The sequence below is a fragment of the Saccopteryx bilineata genome, chromosome 12 (genome assembly GCF_036850765.1).
Source record: "Saccopteryx bilineata isolate mSacBil1 chromosome 12, mSacBil1_pri_phased_curated, whole genome shotgun sequence".
Taxonomy (NCBI): domain Eukaryota; kingdom Metazoa; phylum Chordata; class Mammalia; order Chiroptera; family Emballonuridae; genus Saccopteryx; species Saccopteryx bilineata.
In genome coordinates, this window is record NC_089501.1 from 38,482,984 (window position 1) to 38,509,443 (window position 26,460).

A 26,460-nucleotide genomic window follows, 5' to 3' on the forward strand; every position below is an offset into this window, starting at 1 on the left:
GTATCAAAATGATGCTCTAACCAATTGAGCTATCTAGCCAGGGCCAAAGAATATCTTGATTGCTTCATATTTTCACAACTGTGAACAAAGCTGCTGTAAACATCTACGTGTAGAGTTCTTTATGGATATAATTTCCAGTTCATTTGGGTGAATTTCATGGAGCACAGTTGATAGATTGTATAGCAAAAGTGGGTTTAGTTTTGTAAGAAACTGTCAAACTGTCTTCCATAGTGACTGTATCATTTTGCATTTCCCCCAGCATAAGTAAGAGCTCTGCTCTTTCCTGTCCTGGCCAACACTGGGTGTTGTCAGTGACTGGGATTGTGACCATCCTAATAAATGCAAAAGGCATCGCACCGTTGTTTCACTTTGCAGTTCCCTAATGACCTAATGTTGAATCTTTTCATATGTTTACTTCCCATCTATATTTGGAGAGGTATGTATTCAAATCTTTTGCCAATTTTTAATTGGGTTGTTATTTTTCTTATTATTGAGTTATAAGCATTCTTTGTATATTTTGGGTAATAGTCTTTTATCAGATGTATCTTTTATGAATATTTTCTCCCAAGTTGTAGCTTGTGTTCTCATTCTTTTACATTATCTTTAACAGACCAAACGTTTTTAATTTTAATGAAATCTAGCTTATCAATTATTTATTTTATGGCTCATAACTTTGGTCTTCCAGGAGTTTTATAGTTTTGTGTTTTACACTTAGGAGCATGATCCATTCTGAGTTAATTCTTTTGAAGGATATAAGATCTGTGTCTAGATTAAAATTTTTTTGCATATGAGTATCCAGTTCTTTTGAATATGAACATTTAAAATTAACTTTTAAAGATGAAATGTAGGTTTAAGATTGAACTAGAAATAGTCTTGGTTTAGAAGCAAATATTTTACTCATCAAGGCAGTATCATGAAATGACTATGAGAATTATGTTTGTCATTCCACTTCTAAAAAACGCTGGTCAGAGCAGATGGGTCTATAGACCTCATTTCTACTGTACTATATATATTGGGTCTTTACAAGGGAAGTAGAATAATCTCATGTAGAAAATGGCCTAGAAAATTTTAAGTTCCAAGTTCCACGTTCACCTACTCTATGAAATGATTTTAGGAATAGTATTTTTTTTTTTCCTTGCAGGTAATCCAACCATACAATATATTGAATTGCAACCCCTTTCAAGGACAGTCTTAATATATGTTCTAAGTTTTCTTTTAAAAAGTTGCAGCCTGACCTGTGGTGGCGCAGTGGATAAAGTGTCGACCTGGAAATGCTGAGGTCGCAGGTTCGAAACCCTGGGCTTGCCTGGTCAAGGCACATATGGGAGTTGATGCTTCCTGCTCCTCCCTCCTTCTCTCTCTCTCTTCTCTCTCTCTCTCTCTCTCCCTCTCTCTCTCCTTTCTAAAATGAATAAATAAAATTAAAATAGAAAGTTGCAGCCTGAGAATGAACCATTATCTTCAAAGGCTGTGATTAAACAAATACATTTTCTTGCGGTCTGATCTTGCTAGAATGAAGACACTTGGTCCTGTTCATTCAACGAAGAGAGAAGGTTTGCCGAAAATGAAACTTGCGTTTTTATTCTGATATCTCATGTTCTATATATTTGAAGATGGTATTTGTACCCTCAGAGACTGTTGAAGAAGAGATCCAATTTTTAAATTGAGGTGTGGGGCCCACTGTGACTCACGCCACCGATCGGTTTTGTGTTCGTTGTATAAAAAGTGTTCACAACCAAGGAGTCTGATGATAGCAAGGCCGAGCCGGTTAGATGATTTATTTATTGTCTGTTCCATTGGAGAATGAGCCCTGGCTTCACGCCAAAGATGATAAAGGCCAACAGCATCTGTGTTATAAGGTGTCGAGCTGACGCCTCCGCAGCTGGGCCTGTGCTGATTGCTGCAGGCAAGTCCTGGGTGATTTGCATGCCACAAATATTTGCTCATTGGATCTGGCAGGCCAAGGAAACAGATCTTGCAGCAGCTATAAAACACGGTCTTGTCCCCATGGGGTCTCCTACCCGCAAATTAACGGGTCGTTACAAATTTAAAAGTCAGCACTAATATTTTAAATCTTTCTCCCCATTATTTTAAAGAAAGACAGCTAATTTAGGTAAACTTAGGAGCTGAAGTGAGTTCTATGCTCAGACCGTTTATTTGTTAAAAAGAAATTGAACGTTTCTTAGGTTCACTATTATCATTAAGATGGTAGACAGAGTCCTTATATATTCCAGGGCATGACATTTATCCTCTCTACCTTGTTATATGCCAGAGGTCCCCAAACTTTTTACACAGGGGGCCAGTTCACTGTCCCTCAGACCGTTGGAGGGCCGCCACATACAACATACAGTGCTCCTTTCACTGACCACCAATGAAAGAGGTGCCCCTTCCGGGAGTGTGGCGGGGGGGGGGGGGCGCGGATAAATGGCCTCAGGGGGGCCACATGCGGCACGCGGGGGCCCTAGTTTAGGGACGCCTGTTATATGCAGATAGTAAATGTTATTCCATTTATATATAGTACATCTTTTCTCTTTTTTTAATCCAAGTTGGATTGTACGTATTGTTAAGTAATATTAATTTTATCTTAACAATATCCATTGGCTCTCGATTCATATTGGTACGTGTGGGTATGTTAAATACTGTTCCATTATTTGGGCATACCCAAATGTATTTAACCAGTCCATTTTTTGTTGGGGCATTTAGGACGTTTCTGTGTGGGTGTGCATGCATGCATGCATGTGTGTGTTTTCTATTACAAAAAATGCCACACAAAATACACACATTTAGAAATCTCTGTTCTCTTAAATTTGTCTACAGGAAAAATTCCTCAAAGTGAAATTGTGGGATCCAAAGATACGTGCTTTTAAAATTTTGATAGATACTGCCAAGTTGTCCTAAAGATTTCTATCAATTTATACCCTATAAACAATATAGAAGAGGGCCTTTTTTCCTCCATCCTCACAACAATTAATATTATTAAATATCATCCAAAAGGTGAAAAATTGTAATTAATTTTTAAATTTGTTTTTGTTTATTCCTAGTCACATGCACTTTGTTTCTGAATTCTTGACAATGTCCGCTCTTGAACTGAATAATTTTGAGTCATTATATCCTTCTGCTTTTGTGAGTCATCAGTGATACTGCTCACAAAAGGACTATTGCTGTGAAGTACTCTGAAGTAACCATTTGTCTTTCCAAAACAAAACAGTGGGTGAGATGTGGCTATAGTAGTGCAACATTGTAAAAGAAATGTAACAGAGCTTTCTATGGTCAGAGGGTTTTCATCTTTAGCTTCAGCACATAAGGAGTTTATATTTGTGCCAACATGCCTACTGTTGCTCAAAACATTAAAAACATTCTTAAGCAAAAAGATATTCAGTGCCACTTTATAAGTGATGTAAGGAGATGAGAATTATCTTGAATTCACACTTCGTTTTATGCTCATGTAGATCACCTGTTTCCATTTTTGATATCTAAATGATATTTGGCCCCTTCAAAAAGAATGAAATTGTTCTGGGGATAAAGTCTTTGAGTTTGAGGGTAAAATAAGTTGATGGTTGGAGAATATTACAAAGTGAGTAAGGATAGAGATGACTTGAGTAACATGATTGACAAGCTTGATCTAATTGATCAAGTAGGTACATAAATAGCCAAATGTTATGCATTTTTTAAATGACACACGGAACATAAACAAACATTGGCTATTTACTAAGTCACAAAAGAAATTCTACCAACATTAGAAGACGGATTTGATGCGTAAAATGTTCTCTGGCTATAATGGAATTAAATTAGAAGTCAGCATGGCTACCCTACCGATAGAATGCTGTGGTTCCTAGACTAGCTACAACTTGTTATTAATATTCTCACTTTATCCATTGGTTCTCATATTTGTCTCTATAGCTAGATAAGTGCTCAGTGCTACAAATTTCCATAGGAAAGATATCATTGGGTCAGGAACACTTCCTAGAAAAGTGACTCTTGAATTAAACCCAAAGGATGGACGAGGGGCAAAGCTAACCAGGAGACTCAGAATCCAATAGAATAGAGTAAGATCCCCAGTCAGAAGCCCTGAAGAGAGACACGAGAAGGTCAACTTGCTGTCTAGCTGAAGCGCAGAGACAGAAGAGGGGTGAGTTGGGAGATGAGGCTGGAAGGTAAAGCAGACCTAGTAGAACCTAATGGATTTTATATCCCTCCTGATTTAGCCCCAGAATAAACTTCCCATTTGATTTCTGTCAACTAATATTCTACTACTGATATTTTAATATACCGAAGCTTAATTTGAAAAATATTTAAGACATTTTTTTAAATTTATTCATTTTAGAAAGGAGAGAGAGAGAGAGGAAAGAGAGAGAGAGAGAAGGGGGGGAGGAGCAGGAAGCATCAACTCCCATATGTGCCTTGACCAGGCAAGCCCAGGGTTTCGAACCAGCAACCTCAGCATTTCCAGGTCGATGCTTTATCCACTGCGCCACCACAGGTCAGGCGAAAAATATTTAAGACATTTTTAAATAAGGAACATTCTTGGGCAGCTGTGTAATGGGTTAAATGGTGGTTCCCCCCAAAGATATGTCAATATCCTCACCCCGAGAATCTGTGAATGTGGCCTTATTTGGGAAAAAATAAAAAACGGTCATCGCAGATCTAATCAAGTTAAGGATCTTCAGATTAGACCCTCCTAGATTACCCATACAGGGGCCAAATCCAGTCATAAGTGTCCTTAGGAGAGACAGGAGAGACGATGGAGATGCACAGAGGAGAAGGCATGTGAAGACAGAGGCAGAGATGGGAGTGTTGTGGACACAAACCAAGGATGCCTGACGCCAGCGGAAGCTGGAAGAACCTGGGAAGGATTTGCCCCCAGAGCCCTCAGAAGGAGCAGTGCCCTTCCAAACCCTTGATTTTGGGCTTCCCGCACCCAGAACTGTGAGAGAATAAATTCCTTCTGTTTCAGGTCCCCCCCAACTGTGTGATCATTTGTTACAACAGCCATGGGAAACTGATACAAGTTGCTTCAATGAAATTTAGTTTTACGTTTCCTTCTTGTAATGCTAAAGAAGGCCTTGAGCTTTATGCACAGGACTAGGTAACAGTGTCGTTTCCACCCATGTGTGGCCAAAGCTGCACAATGGTGAGTTGTATTAGCTGCTTGAGGTTAGTTGCAGTATAGCATCGATTCGATTGTCACATGTTCAGAATGTCGCGTGACATTAGGGTGGGCCCAAATCCAGTATGGCTAAATAAAATGTCCTTTCTGTTTCACATACTACACCCCAAATCCTAGGTGAAGTCAGATACAGTGTTGTACTAATTCTGTTATTAAATAAAAAGTATCTTCATTAAGGTTGTATCGCTTTTAGACCTAGTTTCTGTAACACATTGTTATTGGGTAGCAGTTCTTTATTGTCTGAGTTACAAATAAGCTTGCTTTGGAGGCACTGTGAGAACCTCAAAAAAGTAATCGGTTGACCAGAGCAAAGAATAGCTGTTTACACAAGTAAATGAAATTTGCCAAAAAAACAAGTATTTCACTTGAGTTAAGGGTTTGGACCTTCTTAGCTTCACAAGTCTACTTACTGCACTCCGAGATTCTGGTTTGGGCATGGCTCGTTGACTGTTTGAATTAAGAATTTATTCGTGTCCTTCCCAAAATTGTAGGTTCAAGTCCTGATCCCTAGTACCTCAGAAGGTGTCCTTATTTGAAATAGGGTCCTTGTAGATATAATAATTAAGATGAGGTCATTAGGATGGGCCCAAATCCAATATGAATAATGTCCTTATAAAAAAGTAATATTTGGGCCCTGGCCGGTTGGCTCAGCGGTAGAGCGTCGGCCTGGCGTGTGGGGAACCTGGGTTCGATTCCCGGCCAGGGCACATAGGAGAGGCACCCATTTGCTTCTCCACGCCCCCGCCCCCCTCCTTCCTCTCTGTCTCTCTCTTCCCCTCCCGCGGCGCGGCCGGGGCTCCATTGGAGTAAGGATGGCCCGGGCGCTGAGGATGGCTCCTTGGCCTCTGCCCCGGGCGCTGGAGTGGCTCTGGTCGCGGCAGGGCGAAGCCCCGGAGGGGCAGAGCATCGCCCCCTGGTGGGCAGGGCGTCGCCCCTGGTGGGCGTGCCTGGTGGATCCCAGTCGGGCGCATGCGGGAGTCTGTCTGGCTGTCTCTCCCGTTTCCAGCTTCGGAAAAATACAAGGGGGGAAAAAAAAAAGAAAAAAGTAATATTTGGACACAGAATTGCACACACGGAGAATACTGTGTAAAAATAAAGACAAATTAAATGATGTTTCTACAAACCAACAAATGCCAAAGATTGCCAGCAAGCCACCAGAACAAAGGAGAGAGGCCTGGGACAGCTTCTCCCTCACAGGTCCCCTGATGCCAGCCTCCAGAACTGAGACCACAAATTTATGATGTTTAGACCACGCAGCTTAGGTACTTTATTACAGCAGTCCTAACAAACCAACGGTACAGTTCGTTCCCTGTTAATTTGCTTGCGAGTTGTGCACGAGCACCAGGGCAGCTCAGGACAACAGAAAGGGAAAGACTTTATTTAGATGGTATTTCAGGTGATTGCATCCTAAACTATTTTAGAACGAACTATATTAACACTATTATATATTACATATATAATAATGCGTTGAACACATTACTTTACAGATACATCATTGGTGAACAATTTATATACATTTCTTCTTAAACGGGTCTTTTTTAGAGCAAAATATTTTACAAAGAATCTACCCAGTGACTTTGACTAGCTCCAGAATTATATTGGAATAGCTATCTCAGATCAAATTGAATATCACGGCCCTGGCCGGTTGGCTCAGCGGTAGAGCGTCGGCCTGGCGTGCGGGGGACCCGGGTTCGATTCCCGGCCAGGGCACATAGGAGAAGCGCCCATTTGCTTCTCCACCCCCACCCCCTCCTTCCTCTCTGTCTCTCTCTTCCCCTCCCGCAGCAAAGGCTCCATTGGAGCAAAGATGGCCCGGGCGCTGAGGATGGCTCCTTGGCCTCTGCCCCAGGTGCTAGAGTGGCTCTGGTCATGGCAGAGCGACGCCCCGGAGGGGCAGAGCATCGCCCCCTGGTGGGCAGAGCATCGCCCCTGGTGGGCGTGCCGGGTGGATCCCGGTCGGGCGCATGCAGGAGTCTGTCTGACTGTCTCTCCCTGTTTCCAGCTTCAGAAAGAAAAAAAAAAAAAAAAAAACAAATTGAATATCACTTCTATTTGGAGAATATTTTAGTGGCTCAATTCAGAAATATTTTACAAAACAATAGGTGGTCTCATATTGTGAACAGGTTACTGATGCAAAATGGTTGATGTATAGTTCAAAAATCATTATCATTTGGGTTTAGCTCAGTTTGGAATTTAATAAATTTTTATAACTTTGTGTCATCAAGTTATTGATTGTAACATAGTTCTAACCATCAGTTGATTAAGACACTTGATTATAATGAATGGTTTCAGTTATCTATATGTAAGTCACAGACATTGAGGCCGATACCATACCTCAGTCAACTATAACATTTAGTTCCACAAAGCAGTGGTATCACTCACTAGAGGTAAACAAAAGTAAAAGTAGAAAACTCATGATGTATGAAGCTCGTAACTGTGACATTTAATTCTCACCCTTCTTGCCATTTAAAAATCAGACCGCTGGGTATCTTTAATCTAGCTCTTTAGATTATTCATTATATGTTTCACTTGAAATGCATATTTTACTTAAAAGCAGCAATTTAGTGTTCTGTTTCCATGATTGGGACTGATATCTGATATTAAATAAAGCACTGAAGAGGAGTAATTTATTACAACTAGTTTCTCCTTTGTACAAGCCCCTATAAGCACCTCGTGTCATGTATCCGGATATCGAAAGAGATGAGAGGCATCATGATTTCAGATCAAAGAATATGCACCTGTCTACTCCCGGGTTTTTACAGTTAAAAAAAAAACTCATTAAAGAAAAGTAAGAACAGAATTCTGAAAATGCAATTCTAAAAACCTGTGTTTCTTAAATATGTAACATCTGATACTTGAAGCTATTACTCACACTTTTACCATTGTATTGAAAGCAAAAGTCAACTTATTTGCAAAGAATGGTTAAAACACATTAAATTTTTGCATAGTAGTGCAGTTATGGGTCTGTTTTACTTGGACTCATGAATATTATAGGGTTCTTTTGTTTTCATAATAGAATAAATGGATTTTTTATTTTAGGTTAGATTTAGTGTTGGAAAGTGCTGTTTCTAATTTTATGTAATAGGTCCGGCATCCCCAGGCTAAAAGAAAGGTGTGAACCTAGTGAAAGCATTGTGTAGCTTTGTATTACTGAGAGGTGACTTTCTCATTGGGAGGGAAAAGTTTCCAGTGAATATATTAAGAATGATTGTGCTTGCATTTATAATTCTCCATCTTTCCCATTTTTGAGATTATAAATATAAGACAATTTTGTTTTATGGTAATGTCCTTTAAATCTATAGAGAACCAATAAATTTTAATAAGTAGTGTTTGGCAGTAGTAATTAACAGTTTGAAAGGCATGATATATTTCTTACCTCACACATTACACAAAAATAGAGATGAATTAAAGTTTTATATGAAAAAGATAAAAAATACTAGAAGAAAATATAAAGAGTATTTTTATACCACTAGAGTATGAAAGTCAATCCATAATACAACACTAATATCAAAAACTATAAGAGATGTGATTGAATACGTACCTATAACTATAAATCAACATTCAATAAAAAATATAAATTTTAAAAAATGAGGGAAACACTTATGCAGCGATAAACATGTCAGAAGCAATGCTATAAATACTTTTAAACCTTTTATATTAAAAGTTGTGTTCTGCAGCCCTTTACCAGGTATTTAAATGAGCATCTAACATGTCTGAAGCCATAGGCTAAAGACAAGAAAAATACAGATTAAACTCAGATGGGGTCTTTCCAAGAGCCCCAAATCTAGAGTTTCATTTCCATTGTTAGAGTGTCTATATCAGTGGCAGTCAACCTGGTCCCTACCACCCACTAGTGGGTGGTCCAGCTCTCATGGTGGGCGGTAGCGGAGCCACCAAAGTATAAATAAAAAGATAGATTTAACTATAGTAAGTTGTTTTATAAAGATCTATTCTGCCAAACTTAGCGAAAATCCGACATAAAGTACTTGGTAAGTAATTATTATTCTATGCTTTAACTTGCTGTAACTCTGCTTTATAAATTTTATAAAGTAAAGTTACTTTCCTACTTTATAAATCACCATTACTGTGGAACCGGTGGGCAGTTAGAAAATTTTACTACTATCAGAGATACAAAAGTGGGCGGTAGGTGTAAAAAGGTTGACTACACCTGGTCTATATCAATAAATAGTTATTTTTAAATTGTAAAAATATACATCTAACATTAATATTATAACATAGATCCTTAAAGCTTATTGACTATTTAAAATAACTAAATTAAGTAGCTTCCAAATATCAGTAGTATAATGAGAGACAGATCTTTAACATCTAATTAACTTTATTTGGCAGAGGCATGCCAACACACATTCAGGTATTTTTAAACAATTCAGTCACTTCTTAGACATAAGCTAAGCCTTCCAGTACAGCTGAGAAAGTGTCCCACCTTGCATGATTTATCTCTGCACCACGGCTCCCTTTCCTGTGTTTGTGGAACAAGTAGAGAAGATAGTTAACATTCCACTTTTCTTGAAACGTCAAGAAGGGCAGGTGCACTCTGACCTCAGCTTTAAATTTAACCAAGAATATGGGAGGATTTAAGGCTGCTCAACATACTTCTCAAGGAATTTTCCCTCAAGCACTAATATCTGAAGAACCTGAAAAAAAATATGCAAGAAAAGCCCTATTCTCTCTTGACATGAAGCTATGCTCAGCATGCTAGCTATAAGCCAGAGCTTAGTTTAAGAACAGCAAACAACATTTTCCTATTCTTTGTAATGCCTGTGCTAAAATAACAAGTCTTGTGATGATTATATTCTCTATGGTCAACATTTCTTAAGTGCCTATGGTGGGGTAGGGCTTGCTTCTTGAGAATTTTAAAATGTGCTTTTAGCAAGGCTTTTAAGATTTGACTCTTTACCTTGCTGTCACTAGTTACATTTTTCTAAGGGGCAAGAAACACAAAACAATTATTTTAGGTCCCCGTTAAAATGTAGGGCATTTATGGTGACTGGTGGCTGGTAACCACTGGTGATGGGAAATACTACAATTTACTAATCCAGGATTAAATGGTATCTGTTGTAATGCATACTTTACACTCTTTTCTTTCACACAGGTGATATTACCTCTGTTTTTTCAGATGAGAAACTGATATTTAGAGAGGTTATAAAACTTGATAAGGTTACACAGCTAATAAGTAACAGCAAGATTCAAACCTAGATCAACCAAATTCCCAACCTACTATGAACTAAGGACCTCTTTTCCTTTCAGAATTCCTGTAATCAAGGGAAACAATTTAACAATCATTCATTCATACCTGCAGAATGCTAGGCCCTAGTGTAGTTCTAGGCTTATAGTGGTGAAGACATTTAGGCTTATAGTGGTGAAGACAAGCTAGGTCTCTGCCCTCCTGGGCGTGCATTTGATTGAAATGAATAAATGCTTTATATTAATTAAGTGATATGGGGATAAAATAAAGGACAACAGAGAGCCAGAGATTCATGATATGTACAACTATATGTAGAGGAAGGGAAAGCCTTCCTGAGAATTTGTTAGCCGAAAGGCGACCTGGGATGAAACAAGGGAGTAGGAAGCCATGCAGATATTTGGAGAGTAAAGCACTTGACACAGAAGGAACAGCAAGTGCAAAGGACCTGAGGCAGGAATATACTTGTGTTGAGGACCACAAGATAGGCCATTGTGGCTGAAGAAGGGGAGGGTAAAAGAAATCATGAGGGGAAATGAGGACAGAAAGCCTGCCAGGGCCAGTTTAGGGAGGCTCTGTAGATCATGATAAGGACATACGACTTTTTTATTTTAAATGTGTATTGGGAACCTAATCAAAGGTTGGGCTTTGGGAGAGCCTGAGTCTCAGTGACCCTGGCTGTACGGAGAGTAGACTGTGGAGGGGCCACAGCTGAAATAGGGAGTGCAGCGAAGAAGATGCTGCCATGCCCCAGGGTGATGTGGGGAGGCCTGGAGAGGGCGTCCCTTGAGCAGTGGGGATGCTGGCGAGCACTGCCTTTGGAGAACTCAGGGTCAGGAGATTTATTTTCTAAATGAGAACATGGACAAATCTCGTAATGAATAGTGGAACAATAAAGGCAATGTCTAATTAAGATCTGCATAGTTAGCTGCAAATTCTTCCGGGTATTTGGAAAAGGCGGGACTGGTGACTGGAGAGTATTTAGAGATGGTGGAAGGCTGGTACAGCTTCGTTTGCATATCCCTGAGAGCTCGTCTAGCCACTGATTTGCCTTATTAATAAGTAAGAGTTCATCCTAATTCTAGATAGAGTTCTCAAATTAATTAAATCCAGAGAACAAGAGGACAGTAAATGGATCTGATTATCTGTAAATTGGGAATGATTAAAGGGGGTAAGAAGGTGAGGGGCAGAAAGAGCAAGGCAGGGCTGATTGAGAGGGAAGGCTGGACTCAGAGGGTAAGGAAGGAAAGACAAGAGACAAAGGGTAAAGAAATCCGAGATCACTCACCCACAATGCTGAGCCTGAGCTGGAAAGGAGTGAAGAGCCAGTGGAGATTCTAAGTGCTCTGAAGCCCTAATACCCTGAAGGTGGCGTGCTGGCGAGCACCGTGGGGCATGCTCCCTGTTTTCCTGAGGTCAGGAGACTGGGGATCGTGCTCTCCTGCCCAGAATAGGTACATGTGCGTGCACGCACGTGTGGGCCAATGCGTCTAGATACAGCCTGCTAGACCTTGCCTCCCCTCGTGTCTTCTGAGCTGTTGGCTTTGGATGGCCCACACTCGTCCAACCGCCATCCAAGGCCAACAGCTCTTCCTTCCCTTTCTCCTTGCTTTTTGTGTATGTGTTTGTAAACAGGAGCTTTCACACCCAAGGAGTATGAGGGGTAAGGAGAGTGTGAAATGGGCCCGAGTCAGAAGACATTTAAGAAGTGCAAGAACGAGGTTGTTGCTCTGGCTTTAAAATGTTGGTAAAATGTGGCTTCTCATTCATACCTAAAGAGACGTGCGTGTGCGCATGCGCGTGCGCAAGCGCCGGTGCGAGGCCGAGAGTTTTCTAGGGAACCTCCAGATGTTGACCCTAAGGAGAGAAAGCCACTACCTGATAGACTCATGTCTTGAAATGTATTTATTCAGCACTGATAAGTTTGTTGGGTTTTTGTGATTAAGTGCAAAATCTCCAATTAAAAAAAAAATTGTTTTAAGTTCTTCCAAGGAAAAGACACTCCACCTAAGTGCATCAGCTAGCAGCCTTGAGCCACAGAAGGGACTGGAATGCCTCCTTCTTTCTGTATCTGCTGGACTAGCTCAGCAGAGGGCGTTTGAGCCAGGATTTCTCAGATGAAAATCTGTTCCCAGGGACTCAGGCCATAGTGGTCCCGGTGGGATACGCTATTGACCCGTCAGCCTTGCGAGTACACGTATGCACATTGCTTTTGTTTCCCCATCAGAGAGCTTCCCTCAGAGCTGGGTCGGTTTTCAGTTCTTCTTACAAAGCTTCGAGTTTCGGGAATTCCTGTTGATAAAAGGGAATGGCCCTCCATGATTCCTGTACAAACAGAAAGTTTATTGTGAGGTGAGCAGAGCTGAGGGTGGTTTTACCAAAAACAGTGACATTCACACCCAGGAGCTGATTGATGTAAGAAGGAATGCCCACCTGAAGCTAAGCCTGGGCTCTCACACCTGGACTGACTGTCTACTCGGGTAGACTGAGCGTGTGTGTGTGTGTGTGTGTGTGTGTGTGTGTGAGATAATAGTTTCACAGCACTGTGAAATTCAGCTGCTTTCCAGTCTAAATAGGGTAAGTAATTCATGAGCCGTGGCAGGAGCAGCACCCAGCTCCTTCTTGGGAACATCTGTGTTATTTCCGGCAAGATTTAGGCCGAAAGCTCCTGGCAGACAATAGAAAAGCACCAGGTGTTCCCAGCAGCAGTCTCCTTCTTGTCTTTTAAAAGTCGTGATTGGCAAGTTTCCTAAAGCAGGAGAGGCGCTCTTGGTTGCAGAGTGTGACTGTTGTCTCACTAAAGCGGCATCTGCCTTGGATGCTTCTGGACCTAACTGTCTCAGACAGGTCCTGAATAATTACACTTTGGTCCTTCGGAGACAGAGCGAGTCACAGGACACATCAGGAGGCTGACTTGTGTTCAGAAGCTTGGGCTGCTTTGAGGTTTCACTCTGGAGTTTGGTAAAGCTGTTCAAAGAGAGTTGGTCTTTCCACCCTCATATTATGAAGGCTGCTCTACTTCCTGACTGTGAACGGGACTTTCTTGCCTGGAGTGAGACAGTGGGATGCTTCCACACTGCTCTGGCCAAACCCCATCCATGGAAATGTCCAAGCCGTTTGTTATAATGCTTTACAGTTTACTAATGGCCTGAAGAACCCATGCTGCAACATGGGTGGCCATTGTAGCTTTCTGCATGCCAACTTTATGTTTTAGAAGTAGTTTATGTATGGAATAAATGGAAGGCTATTGAAAGTCCAGAAATAAACCCTCACATTTATGGAAATTTGCTTTTTCAGCAAGGATAAATCAGTCGCCAAGACAATTGCATGAGAGAAAGAACCATCTTTTCAACAAAATGTGCTGGGGCAACAAGATAGCCACATGCAAAAGAATTATGTGAGAGCCCTACCTCACACCATGTATAAAATAAATGTAAAAGCTAAAACTATAGTAATACTTTAAGAAGAAAGTATAGGTGTAAATCTTCATGATCTTGGAATAGACAAAGCTTTCTTAACTATGACACCAAAAGCATAAGAAACAAGAAAAAAATAATCTGAACATCATCAAACTAAAACCTTCTGTGTCTCAAAGGACACCATGAAGAAACTAAGAGACAATCCAGACCATCTGAGAAAAATTCTGTAAATCATTATCTGATGAGTAACTTATATGAAAAATACATAAAGAACTATTGCAACGCAATAATGGAAGGACAAATAACCCAATTAAAAAATAGACAAAGAATTCAAATAAACATTTTTCCAAAGAAGATATACAAATTGCCAATAGACAAAAAATTGAGCATTAGATGCTCAATATTAGCAGCCATCCAGAAAACGCAAGTAAAAACCACAGTAAGATACCACTTCACTCCCACTGGAATGGCTATAATCAACAAGACAGATAATAACTGGTGTTGGCAAGGATCTAGAGAAATTGGAACCCTCACATACTGCTGCTGGTGGGAATGCAAAATGGTACAGGCACTTTAGAAACAGTCTGGCAGTTCCTCAAACAAGTAACCATAGAGTTGCTGTATGACCCGCATTTCCATTCCTAGCTGTATACACAAGAGAAAAGAAAACAATACAGTCACTAAAAACTTGTCCATGAATTTTATAACAGCCTTATTCATGATAGCCAAAAGGTAGTGACAACCCAAATGTCCATCAAACTCATGAGTAAATAAATAAAATATGGTATATACATACAATGGACTATTACTTGTCAATAAAAATAAATGAAGCACGAATACATGCTGCAACATGGGTGGCTATTAAAAACATTAAGCTAAGTGGAAGAAGGTCACATATTGTATGATTCCATGCATATAAAGTGTTAAGAATAGACAAATAGTAGTGGTTGCCTAGGGCAGTAGGACTGTGGGAAAATGAGGAGTCCTGCTAATGGGAACAGAGTTTCTTGTTGGGGTGATGAAAATATTCTAAAATCGTAGTGATGTTAAATATCTTGAATGTTAGATGATCATCAGTTCAATGTGAACCAAGTTTGAAGTGATTACATTTTTGTTTTTTTGATTGGATTATAATTTACATACAGTGAATTTTGACAATTGCATATACCCTTTCAACCCAGAATACAGAATATTCATATCCCTACAAAATAATCAAAGATAGAGAATATTCCCATCCTTACAAAAATTTTTTTTCCTGGCCCCTCCCCACCAGTCCCCACTGAGAGGCAAACTGTTCTGACTGCTTTCACCCCCACCCACTACTTCGTCCAGTCCTGGAACTGTCAGTGCGGCCAGGCACACAGTATATGCTCCTTTGTGTCTCGTTCCTTTCACTCAGTAAAATGGTTTTGAGGTTCATTCATTTTGTTGGGTTTATCAGTAGTTTCTCACAGGTTGGATTTCCCCAGAGAGAGACAAAGATTAGCTTTCAGGGCATTATATTAAGGAGGCCTCTTGGGATCTACAGGTTTGGAAGGGAGACGAAAGAAGCAGGGTCGGTCAGAGGGAAAAGTGGAGCTGAGAGACAGCCCAGTGCCAGCCCAGTGGGCGCTCTGTGGGATGGCTGCCACTGATGCATGGGTTGTTCAGTGGTAGAATCCTCTCCTGCCAGCAGGAGCGCCGGGACAGATGGCCTGTCACAAGTTGTGGCAAGTTCTGCCGACCCCGTATTGATCAGCCATCGGATGTGGGCTGCTTTTCCAGGGAGGAGGTACTTTGGTCAAGGATGTTTGTTTCAGCCATGGAAGTCTCCCAGCCCCCTGAAGGGCTGACTTCAGCCATGGAAGTCTCCCAGCCCCCTGAAGGGCTGACTGCTAAGGGCTGTCTCCCAGCAGGATGGGAATAAGTCCTGAATTTCTGAGAAGGCTCGTGTGGTACGTCATGGAGTTTCATTGCTGAGTCCCACTGATGGATATAACACAATATATTTTATCCACTCTCCTGATGATGGATATTTGGCTATCATGAATAAAGCTGCTATGAACATTCTTGAACTGGTCTTTTTATGGATATATTTTTTCATTTCTCTCGGATAAATGCCTAGAAGTAGAGTTTCCGAATCATTGGATAGGTGTGTGTTTAACTTAATAGAAACTGCCAGACCAAGTTTCCAAACTCTAAAGTACCATTTTATACTCCCACCAACACTGGGAATGAAAGTCCCAGTTGCTATATGTTCTCACCAACATTTGGTATAGTTTTTTTTAATTATAGGAAAGACTTGAAAAAGTTTCCAAACCACTTGGATGGGAACGTTAGAAGGGATTTCTGCTTGAGTTAGAGTTTGGACTAGCAGATTCTGAATTTATGATCTAAAAAAGAAACAATTTCATATTCAGTTTTATAGCAAAAATCACACTTACCCTGTTGACTTTAAATCCTGTTGTTTTGGAGATTTATTGCCATATCCAAGTCTATTTGAATTCTTGATTAGATTACTGTTTGATGAGTTGATTCATTTAGAGCCTGATTAGTTCAGAGGCATATTAGTTAACTAGCTGATTCGGGACCAATTAGATTGATAGTTGATTAGGCTAGAGATTGATATGTCATTTCTTTACATTTTATACAGCTTTCAGTATTTCCTTCTACAAATAATGTTTGAACAGCATGATATGTAATTAGATTAGGTAAAGCCAGCGACCTGACCAGGTGTTGGTGTAGTGGATAGTGTCAGACTGGGATGCAGATTAGGTAGATAGATATATTACAGATAGGTGCTAAATTAACTAACATATCCGGCCTATACCTCTTTGTTTTGCTCCTGTATAGTGTATTCTTCACTTAGTCAGAATGATCTTTTTAATTCTTGAATGGAAAGGTATTATAAAAAGAGGAGTAAGCAAATATGGCAAGTGATAATGCAAAACTTCAAGAATAAAGCATCATGTAACTATAAATCATTAGATGATTAGATTAGCAGCCATTTAAATTAGCAGTCAATTTGATCAGCAACTGAGTAGATTAAAGGGTTGATTTAGATCAGTGGTAGTCATCCTGGTCCCTACCGCCCACTAGTGGGCGTTCCAGCTTTCATGGTGGGTGGTAGCGGAGCAACCAAAGTATAAATAAAAAGATAGATTTAACTACAGTTAGTTGTTTTATAAAGGTTTATTCTGCCAAATTTAGCGAAAATCTGACATATAGTACTTGGTAAGTAATTATTATTATATGCATTAACTTGCTGTAACTCTGCTTTATAAATTTTATAAAGTAAAGTTACTTCCCTACTTTATAAATCACCATTACTGTGAAACCAGTGGGCGGTTAGAAAATTTTACAACTAACAGAGATACAAAAGTGGGTGGTAGGTATAAAAAGGTTGACTACCCATGATATAGATTAAGCAATTGATTGAACTGGGCACCAATTGAATTAAGCAGTTGAAGAGATTAGGTGACCAATCAGATTAAGCTGCCAATCAGATCAAGGAATGATTATATTAAGGGACTGATTAGGTTAAACTGCTGATAAGATTAAGGGTTCACTTGGGCTAAAGTGGCTGATTAAAGTAGTGGCAGATTAAATTGAGTACAGGGGTCCTCAGGTTATTACAACAGTCTCAACATATGACCTTTCGAGTTTATGACACTTACTTCCATATGAGTGTTTCGGCATCTTTTAGCCTCATATTTGCATACTACGTGGGTTAACTAGTTTGGTTTTGCTTGGCAGGAGAGTACGCAGTAACACCACCTATGGTTGAGGGAGTTCGTGCCCCCCAGTATGCATACCCGCGCCATTTTGGACTGTTAAAAACCTCAAGTGTCAAGTGTTCCGTTTGTGTTAGGCTAGGGTGTGTTTCGACTAAGACCAAAATTTGGGTTATGTCACTGTCGTAGGAATGGGCTTAAGTGACTGATCACATCAGATGTCTGATTAGATCATGCAGTTAATTAGACTACATGCTTCATTGGATGAAGGGAGATTAGATCAGTGACCAATTTGATCACTCAGATTAGATTAAGTGGTTTCTTAGATTAGTAGCATTTAGATTAAGCAGTTGTTGAGATCTAGCATTGACTTCATTCAGGGACTGATTTAGATTAGCAACTGTTAGAATGTTTGATTAAGGTCAATCAGATTGATGGCTGATTAGATTGGGCATTGATTGAATTAAACTCTGAACAGATTTAGGGTTGATTATGTTAAGGGTCTAATCAGATCCGCGGCTGGTTGTATTGTACTGATTAAGTGGATGATTAGATTGAAAGCCAATTAAATCATCCAACTGATCAAGGAGATGGCCAGTTGTCCTCTGATAAGATTAGCTGTCAATTTGCTTAGCTGTTGATTTAGATTAGAAGGTGATTAGACTGGTGGTTAAGTTAGTGGCCGATTAGGATTGCGGCTAATCAAGTTAGGGCCGATAAGATCAGACACCGATTACATTAATGTCTGATTAGATTTTTTGATCGATTACATCAACTGTTGATTAGATCATGAAAGGACTTTTTATATCAAAGAAAGATCAAATTCTGATAGTACGCTGTTAGTACTAATTGTATTTGTTTATTTATTGCTTACAAATTTTTAGGAATAAATTTAAAACCCTATCATCTTCTACCCATTTCAAGTAAACAGCTCAATGAGTTTTGGTAAATATGTAGTACAACCATGACCACAGTGAAGTTTTAAAAAACTTAGAGAACCCTAAAGCGTTCTATCAGGTTCTTCTGTGGTTAATCTCTGCCCTACCCCCCAGCATCAGACAACTACTTACCTCCTTTCTGTCCCTATAGTTCTGACTGTTCTAAAGTTTCACATACAGTACGTAGAATAACACTATGTGAGTGAAGTTTTTCATATTTGACTTTTTGCACTTAATATTTTTGATACTCATCCATGTTGTTTGTTGTATGAATCAGTATTTTGCTCCTTTCTGTTCTGAGTATTGTTCCATTAATGGCTATCCCAAAGTTTATCTATTTACAGTTAATGGGCATTTGGGTTATAACTATATTTCACTATATTCCTATTCTATGAAAATATATAAGATCTTTATTATTTATGCATGATAGTTCTGTATAAATAAGAATTCACTTACTGGTTCATCATTCATCTAAAAATATTTATTATATATTTTCTATATTATACTTTTTGCATATCCTTTGTACCAGGCTCTGTTCTAAGTACTTAAGATAGAAAAGTAAAAAAACCCTACAATCATAAAACTTAAATTTTAATGGAAAGACAGAAAATAAGCAATGAACAGAATAAATCAGTAATTTTATAGCAATTTAAAAGATGAAAAGCACTATGAAATAAATAGAGAAAGGGAAGTAAGACTGGATTGGTGTGTGATGGTCAAAGTGGTCCTCTCAGAAAATGACCACTTCTAAAAGCAATGAGAAGGATATCTGAGCATAGAGTGGGAAGAGGCGATAGCCAGGTGACTCTCTGTGGGAACAGTGTTACAAGCAGCAAGACCACTTAACATAAAGATAGAGGCATGGTGGTATGTTCAAAAAACAGGGACCAATGTGGTTGTAGTAGAATGCGGGACGGGAAGATGAGAAGGGGGTTATAAGGCATGTAGGGCTTTGTAATTGACCATAAGGACTTTGGCTTTTGCTATAAGTGAGATGGGGAAGCAACGGAATGACATGATCTGACTTATATTTTAAGATCATTATGACTTCTGAGTAGAGTATAGAGACAAAGTTAGAAGCATTGAGATCAGGAAAAACAACAGGAATAATCCAGACTAGAAATGACAGTGGCTTAGATTGTGGCAGCGGTTGGACTGGTGAAATGCACCTGCATTCTGGATACATTTTTAAAGTGCAGCAAAATGTCTTCACAGGTTGAATGTGGGATATGGGAAAAAAAAAAGAGATGGAGCAGGGATTAATTAAAACTGGGACAACAGTGAATGGAGTGGGTCCAGACTGGAATATTAGAAGTTCAGTTTTGAAATGTGTAGTAGACATCCAAATGGTGAATGAATACAATCCTATGTGTCATGAAAGAAAAAGAAGAACAATCCATACTGAGGCAATCCTAGTGAAACTGAGTATCAAGAATGTGGAGAAAGTCAAATGAGTAGTAGATAAAAAAGATAGATGCTACTTTAAGGAATCACAATGAACCCAAGAAGACAACAGAATTATATTTTCTTGGTGTTATAGAGAAATAACTTAGAATTCCATACCCAGAGAAATAATCATTCACTAAATCACTCACTCACTAAAAGTAATTGATCACTAAAGGAACTACAGGCTATTCTTTAGCAAAAAAGAAAACAAGCCCATGCTTGATCTGTGGTGGCACAGCGGATAGAGTGTCAACCGAGAACACTGAGGTCGCCGGTTTGAAACCTCGGGCTTTCCAGTCAAGGCACATATGAGAAACAATCAATGAACAACTAAAGTTAACCAACTATGAGTTCACGCTTCTCTCTTTCTCCCCTGCCTTTCTCTCTAAATATCAATAAATAAAATCTAAAAAAAAAAAAAAAAAAATGAGCCCAGATAAAAGGTGGGATACAAGAAATAATAGTAAGCACAGCAACGGATAAAATGATGGTAATTTTAATAAAATTGGCTATGTAAAATGGAGAAGTAGCAACTGAATATTTAACATATGTTAAGTTCTTGAATTTTGACCAGAAGGATAGACAAACTAAGAATATTTTACTTTGTTTCAAATGAATTTTTTAAACTTCCAAATCAGTGATTAAAAGAAAGGATTTTAAAAACTTTCACTAAGTCAAATAATTAGAAAACAAAATGAGAACAAAAATTAAAAAAGAGCACACTAAAAAAAAAAAGGTGACACAAATTAAGGTGGTGAATGTTAAATGTGTATATTTTTCTAAGTAAACTGCCTCTTACAAAGTGCAGCCAAGTTTTAGAGTAATACAAAGTGTCTTTAAAACCAGCAGATATTCTAATAAGAAAAAAACTATGTTAACATTTAAAATGTTTTGCACATCGGATTTTAGCTTCTTAGTTACACATTCCTTTACCTGGTTGTTGGAACCTGTTGTATTAAAATAGCCTCCCAGGTATAAATATCGCCCCCTAGCACCTTCATCAGAGGAAGGACGCAAAGACAGTTTGCTGCTTTTTAATAAATCTGCTAATGGTAAGTATTGTAGAAAGAAAACAATTAGCTAAAACGCTGCTTTAGATGATCTGTGAATTTCTGTTATTTCATCTGACCATTGTATCTGAAAAACAAGCATTTTTAAAAATCCTATTTGGACAACTACTAAGTTTCAATTGCTATGTTTCATTTCCTTCCCATTGAGGAAGGGTTTTCTAAGACTACAATTTCCAATACTCAAGGAAATGTCAGAAATTCGCTGGACCTCTATGGTTAAGTTCAGAAAATGATCTCTAAATATCCTTGTTAAGTAAGTTCTAACTCTATTGTTATGACCTAAAAATGAAATTTAGAGAGTTCTGTCGATTTTTTTCTATGTTTATTAGTATAATTTGTTAGCTGTGATAGAAAGGCTGCCTCAAAGCCAAGCCCCATCAGAAGCTCTGGAAATCAATTAGAGTAACTGTCCCACCCGTCTAAGGAAACCCTGGTGCACACTTCCTGTAGCTCTGGTTCACATGCTTCCCAGATAATGTAATGAAACTGGAAAAGTTTCAGAGAAAAGTTTGTAACCTGATCGGGGGATTATAAGAATCCTAGATGAGGCTAAGATTATATTAACTAACAAATCATGAAAGGTTTTGAATAAAGTAAATATGGATGGATTTAGTGAATCCTGAAAGACTAGAACGATAGAGTACCACTTTGATGTTTGAAATAAGAATCTGTGGAAGAACATAAAAGAGACACTATTGTTTCTTAAGGAAAAGAAGTAATGATAGCAAAAATGTACCTCAAAATTTAATTTTTTCAATTTTTAAAAACCATTACATTTATCTGTTTTAATGTGTAACATTTAATGTGTATATTCTTTAATCAAAGACCTCCATTATTAATTAGGCTCTATCAGTGAATAAAAGAATGAGAAGTTCCCTCCTCTCAATTTAGGTTGAGAGAACACTTAATTAACCTGGGCTTTCTGTTGTTGTTTGAAGGCAACTTAAAGCAAAGAAATGGAAAAATTCTTATAATTGTTTACTTTCACTGTTGAACCTCCCCTAGCTGGGATGTGTATCCAAAATACAACATTTTTGCACTTTTAAGGAAATTTACTTAGGATTAATTTGAATATTGTAATTAGAACTCACATCTTACTTATTCCTCAATTTCATTTTTAAAAAATCAGGGCTTCTTAAGAGTGATTTAGGCAAAGAGAAGTGGATAAGTGAGCACACTATTCTAAAGGAAAAAAGTCATTCCCACAATCCAGGGTGGGTAATATGGGTGTTAAAAATTAGGGCAACTATGATGAAACAGACAAGCAAATACCTTTCAAAAAATAAAGCAACACAAATTTAGGGAAAAAAGATTTTCATATTTTAAGTATAAAATGACTTAGATTAAGTATAAAATATACACACTATGTAGCTTTTTAAGAGTTATGTTGAATCTTTGGGAAAACCTAGAAAGTTAAATCTGTGGCAAGTGTCCTAAATATAGTGTACTTTTTAAAAACTGTTTAATGAGCCTGACCTGTGGTGGCACAGTGGATAAAGTGTCGACCTGGAATGCTGAGGTTGCCGGTTCAAAACCCTGGGGCTGCCCGGTCAGGGCATATATGGGAGTTGATGCTTCCTGCTCCTCCTCCCTTTCTTTCTCTCTCTCTCTCTTCTCTAAAATGAATAAAAATTAAAAAGAAAAACTGTTTAATGAAATATACTCATTCAGGAAGTACACAAATGATAGTACACAGCTCTGAATTTTCTTTTTATTCTTTGTTTGTTTTTTGTTTTTTTTGTTTGTTTTTTTACAGGGGCAGAGAGAGAGTCAGAGAGAGAGGGATCGACAGGGACGGAGAGAGATGAGAAGCATCAATCATCAGTTTTTCGTTGCAACACCTTAGTTGTTCATTGATTGCTTTCTCATATGTGCCTTGACCGTGGGCCTTCAGCAGACCGAGTGACCCCTTGCTTGAGCCAGCGACCTTGGGTCCAAGCTGGTGAGCTTTTGCTCAAACCAGATGAGCCCGCACTCAAGCTGGCGACCTCGGGGTCTCGAACCTGGGTCCTCTGCATCCCAATCCAATGCTCTATCCACTGCGCCACCGCCTGGTCAGGCTCAATGAATTTTCTTTTTCTTTTTTTTTTGTATTTTTCTGAGGTTGGAAATGGGGAGGCAGTCAGACTCCCGCATGCACCCAACTGGGATCCACCCGGCACGCCCACCACAGTGGGTGGTGGCGATGCTCTGCCCCTCTGGGGCGTTGCTCTGTTGTGACCAGAGCCATTCTAGTGCCTGAGGCAGAGGCCATGGAGCCATCCTCAGCACAGGGGCCAACTTTGCTCCAATGGAGCCTTGGCTGCGGGAGGGGAAGAGAGAGACAGAGAGGAAGGAGAGGGGGAGGGGTGGAGAAGTAGATGGGCGCTTCTCCTGTGTGCCCTGGCCGGGAATCGAACCTGGGACTCCCGTACGTCAGGCCGATGCTCTACCACTGAGCCAACCAGCCAGGGCCGCAATGAATTTTCTTAATGTGAACACATTTATGTAACCACCATCTAATGCCATATACATACATATATGCATATATGTATATGTATTTTATCATTTTCTGTAGTGAACATCTTTGTGTTGATGCTGAAATTTATTAGTTACCTTTTATCTGAAAAATTACTTTGCTAATTTTGAACTGTATTTTCACAAGTTATGTATGCCTGAGGCTTTAGACGATTTTTTAAAGCACCTAGCACTTCATTTGGATTTCAGAGGTTTATGGTGAAACAGCAACTGTTATTTAGTGTGCTCTACCTCTAATAAGTAGAGCAAAAGTAGGTTTACAGTTATTTGTAAGGAAAATAATACAATCGTTACTAAATAATAATATAAGAATAAGCTCTGTTTTGCGTACTCACAACTGTAACCTGTTGCCCACCCTGTATACATATATCGTATACATATATATGTGTATATATGGCCTAGATTACTCATCATGCAAATTAATCATCATCTGTAAATACTAGTATTTAGACTCATGTTTTGAAGAAGACTGAGATTTAATAAGATATTATAGTAGAATTTAATTCAACTTTTAGGGAATGTTAGCTTCTAAAATACGTTACTGTTGTTTTAACCTTTTGTATATTTTAAACACCAGACCAGGTGGCCTCTAGTCCTCACAATGACTGTAATCCAGGAGAGGGGAGCATCCTAGGCTTCAGGTGGTAGGGAACCAAGCGTGTATTTTATTGATCTCACACACAGATCCCTCAATCAGATTTACTGTCCAACCCCACTAAGGCCACTAATGTGTTTTTAAAATTCTTTTTATTAAAAGGAAGATAATTTTTAAAACAAGAAAAATATGCACACACAGTAGACATCTAACAGTGCTGCCATATGGCAAACACAATGTCAGGAAGGAACTAACTTTAAAGAAACAAATTTTTCTTAAATTAAGTACCGTGACTAAGTACTTTAATTCCTTTTCCTCCAGCCCTAAAAGATCATTTGACATTGAACCTTTTAAGTTAAAAGGGAATCGCCTGAACCCTCTTACTACCATGGGGGGGGGGGGGGATATGCTGGTCTCACTTCCCCCGCGGGCGCGGCGGGACAGCCCGGGGCTCTCCCCTCCCCACTCCTTCGCCCCCCACTTCCCCCTTCTCCCCTCCCTCTCGCCCTCTCCCCCTCACTCCTCCTCCGTGACCCCTGACCCTGGCTAATCTGCATAGAGGAATGACAGGCATCCGCTGGGCAGGATCCGCCGCGCCGGCTGCGGCCGGCCGGGCTGGGAGACCCGCGCGGGGGAGAAGGTGAGGGACCCGGCGGGCCGCTCCACAGAGACCGGGAAATGAGCGCTTGGAAATCTGTCTGCGAGCGGACCCATGATCGAAGGACCAAAGGAGCCGCGTGATCGCCGGACCTGGCCCTGCGACCCTAGACATGGGCCAGACCTCGGTCTCCACGCTGTCCCCGCAGCCCAGCAGCGGTGAGTCCCGGGCGCACGCGATGCGCTCCCGCGGCGCCGGCCAGCGCTGGGCTTGCTCGGGGCAGCGGGGATAGTCGGGGGCTCCTCGACTGGTCTTGCTCTTGCCCGGACCCGCCAGGTCCCTCGGAGAAACCCGAGATGTAGCGCTCCCCAGAACTCTTTGTCGTGGAAAAGTGGAATGCCTTTTGGGATCCAGCCGATTTTACCTTAAAGGCACAGGCTCCATTTTCTGTATGAGATGCCCCTCTTTGGTCTTTTTCTGAATTACTAATGAGCCTGAAACTTATGAGAAACGCCATTTGCGTAGTACTGTGTTTTTAAAACGCGAAGCTTGGAGAGTAAGATAAACGTGCCAACAGGTTTTTCTGTATTTACGCTTGGCTTCTGAACAGACCAGTACTGAATTCTTCCAATTTTTTCAACTGATTTATGGTTTGTTTTTCAGAGTAGTGCTGATTGCCTTCTTTCTCTTACCCTGGCAGAAAGCTGAAGGCTTAGTACCTCACTACAAAAAATTCCTTGTTTCAAATGATTCTTGTGTTGTTGATGTTAGACATATATAAGCTATAAGACTTGGGGAATGTATCTCATGAGCTCAGTTATCGAGCGCTAAACTTTGTTTTATGGAAATATGTGTAACGTTTCTGAGTTAAAACGCCCTGTTTTAAGTTTCTTTTCATTTTCTTAAACAAACAAACAAAAAGGACAGAAGGAAGGTTCGTCTGGCATTTCTCCAGGTGTGAAAGGGTAAACAACTTTTGGGTGGCATTACTTGTGTTTGGAGAATGAAATAAATTTAAAAGGTAGAAATTTGATATTTTTTGATTGACAGGAAAAAAAAATAGCTCCAAGGGGCCATTTACATTATTCCTTGAGATATTTGATGCACTTTTAAAATTATGAACATGTCAACAGGATCTTACTGAAAAGAAATGACAGGGCACAGATGAAGGTTTTTTAAATCAGCCCCAGGATGTCACTACCCAAATAGAGTTCTATCATCCCAAGCTCTTCTCACATGGGTTTGTTTATTATACTGCAGAGCTTCACTCCCTGAAATATCATAAGCATCACTGGGGCTTATGTTAGTGCCTAAAGAGAAGAAACCCTCTGCAAAGGAGAGAAACCAGAGTCCCCTAAGATCACACCTTCCCTTACTGTTGATGACAAGGCTGCACAGCGCTCCTGGCATGAGAGACTTCATATTGATGGCTTTTGGGGATTATGGGAGAAGCAGTGTTGATTTGGATCTTAATATTAGAAAACTATTTTGTACAAATAGGGTTAGTTACCTTACTTTAAAGCAGTGTGACTTCTTTCATTTCAGGGAAGAAACTTTTTTAATTTATGTACTGGCAAAGCAGAAAATTACATCGGTACTCTAGTACATCAGGTATAAAATACTACCCTACCCCGAATTTAGTTCTTTTGCCATAAAATATTGTTAAGGGAGGGTTATTATTAGATGAGCGGATTTTGTGTTTACAAAAAAAAAAGGAATATTTCATAAATGATGGCTAAGAAGCAAAGCAGGATCGTAAAATGTGACTGCCCTCGTTCTTATCCAGTACAGCAAAAA

At 39.6% G+C, this 26,460-nt stretch overlaps 1 protein-coding gene across 5 annotated transcripts in view; it reads left to right on the top strand.

Annotated features, from left to right (window-relative positions):
* The window catches only part of PHACTR2 (phosphatase and actin regulator 2), a 247,584-nt gene that overhangs the window by 100,810 nt on the left and 120,314 nt on the right, over positions 1–26,460 (top strand). Inside the window, exon 1 of one of the 5 annotated variants that reach the window (XM_066248272.1) lies at positions 24,576–24,881. The exons of the other annotated variants lie outside the window; for them this stretch is intronic. Coding sequence (XP_066104369.1) covers positions 24,836–24,881 — 46 coding nt within the window. The 5' untranslated portion in view covers positions 24,576–24,835. Of the gene's footprint in view, positions 1–24,575; positions 24,882–26,460 lie in introns of those variants that run through there. 5 annotated transcript variants of the gene reach the window in all.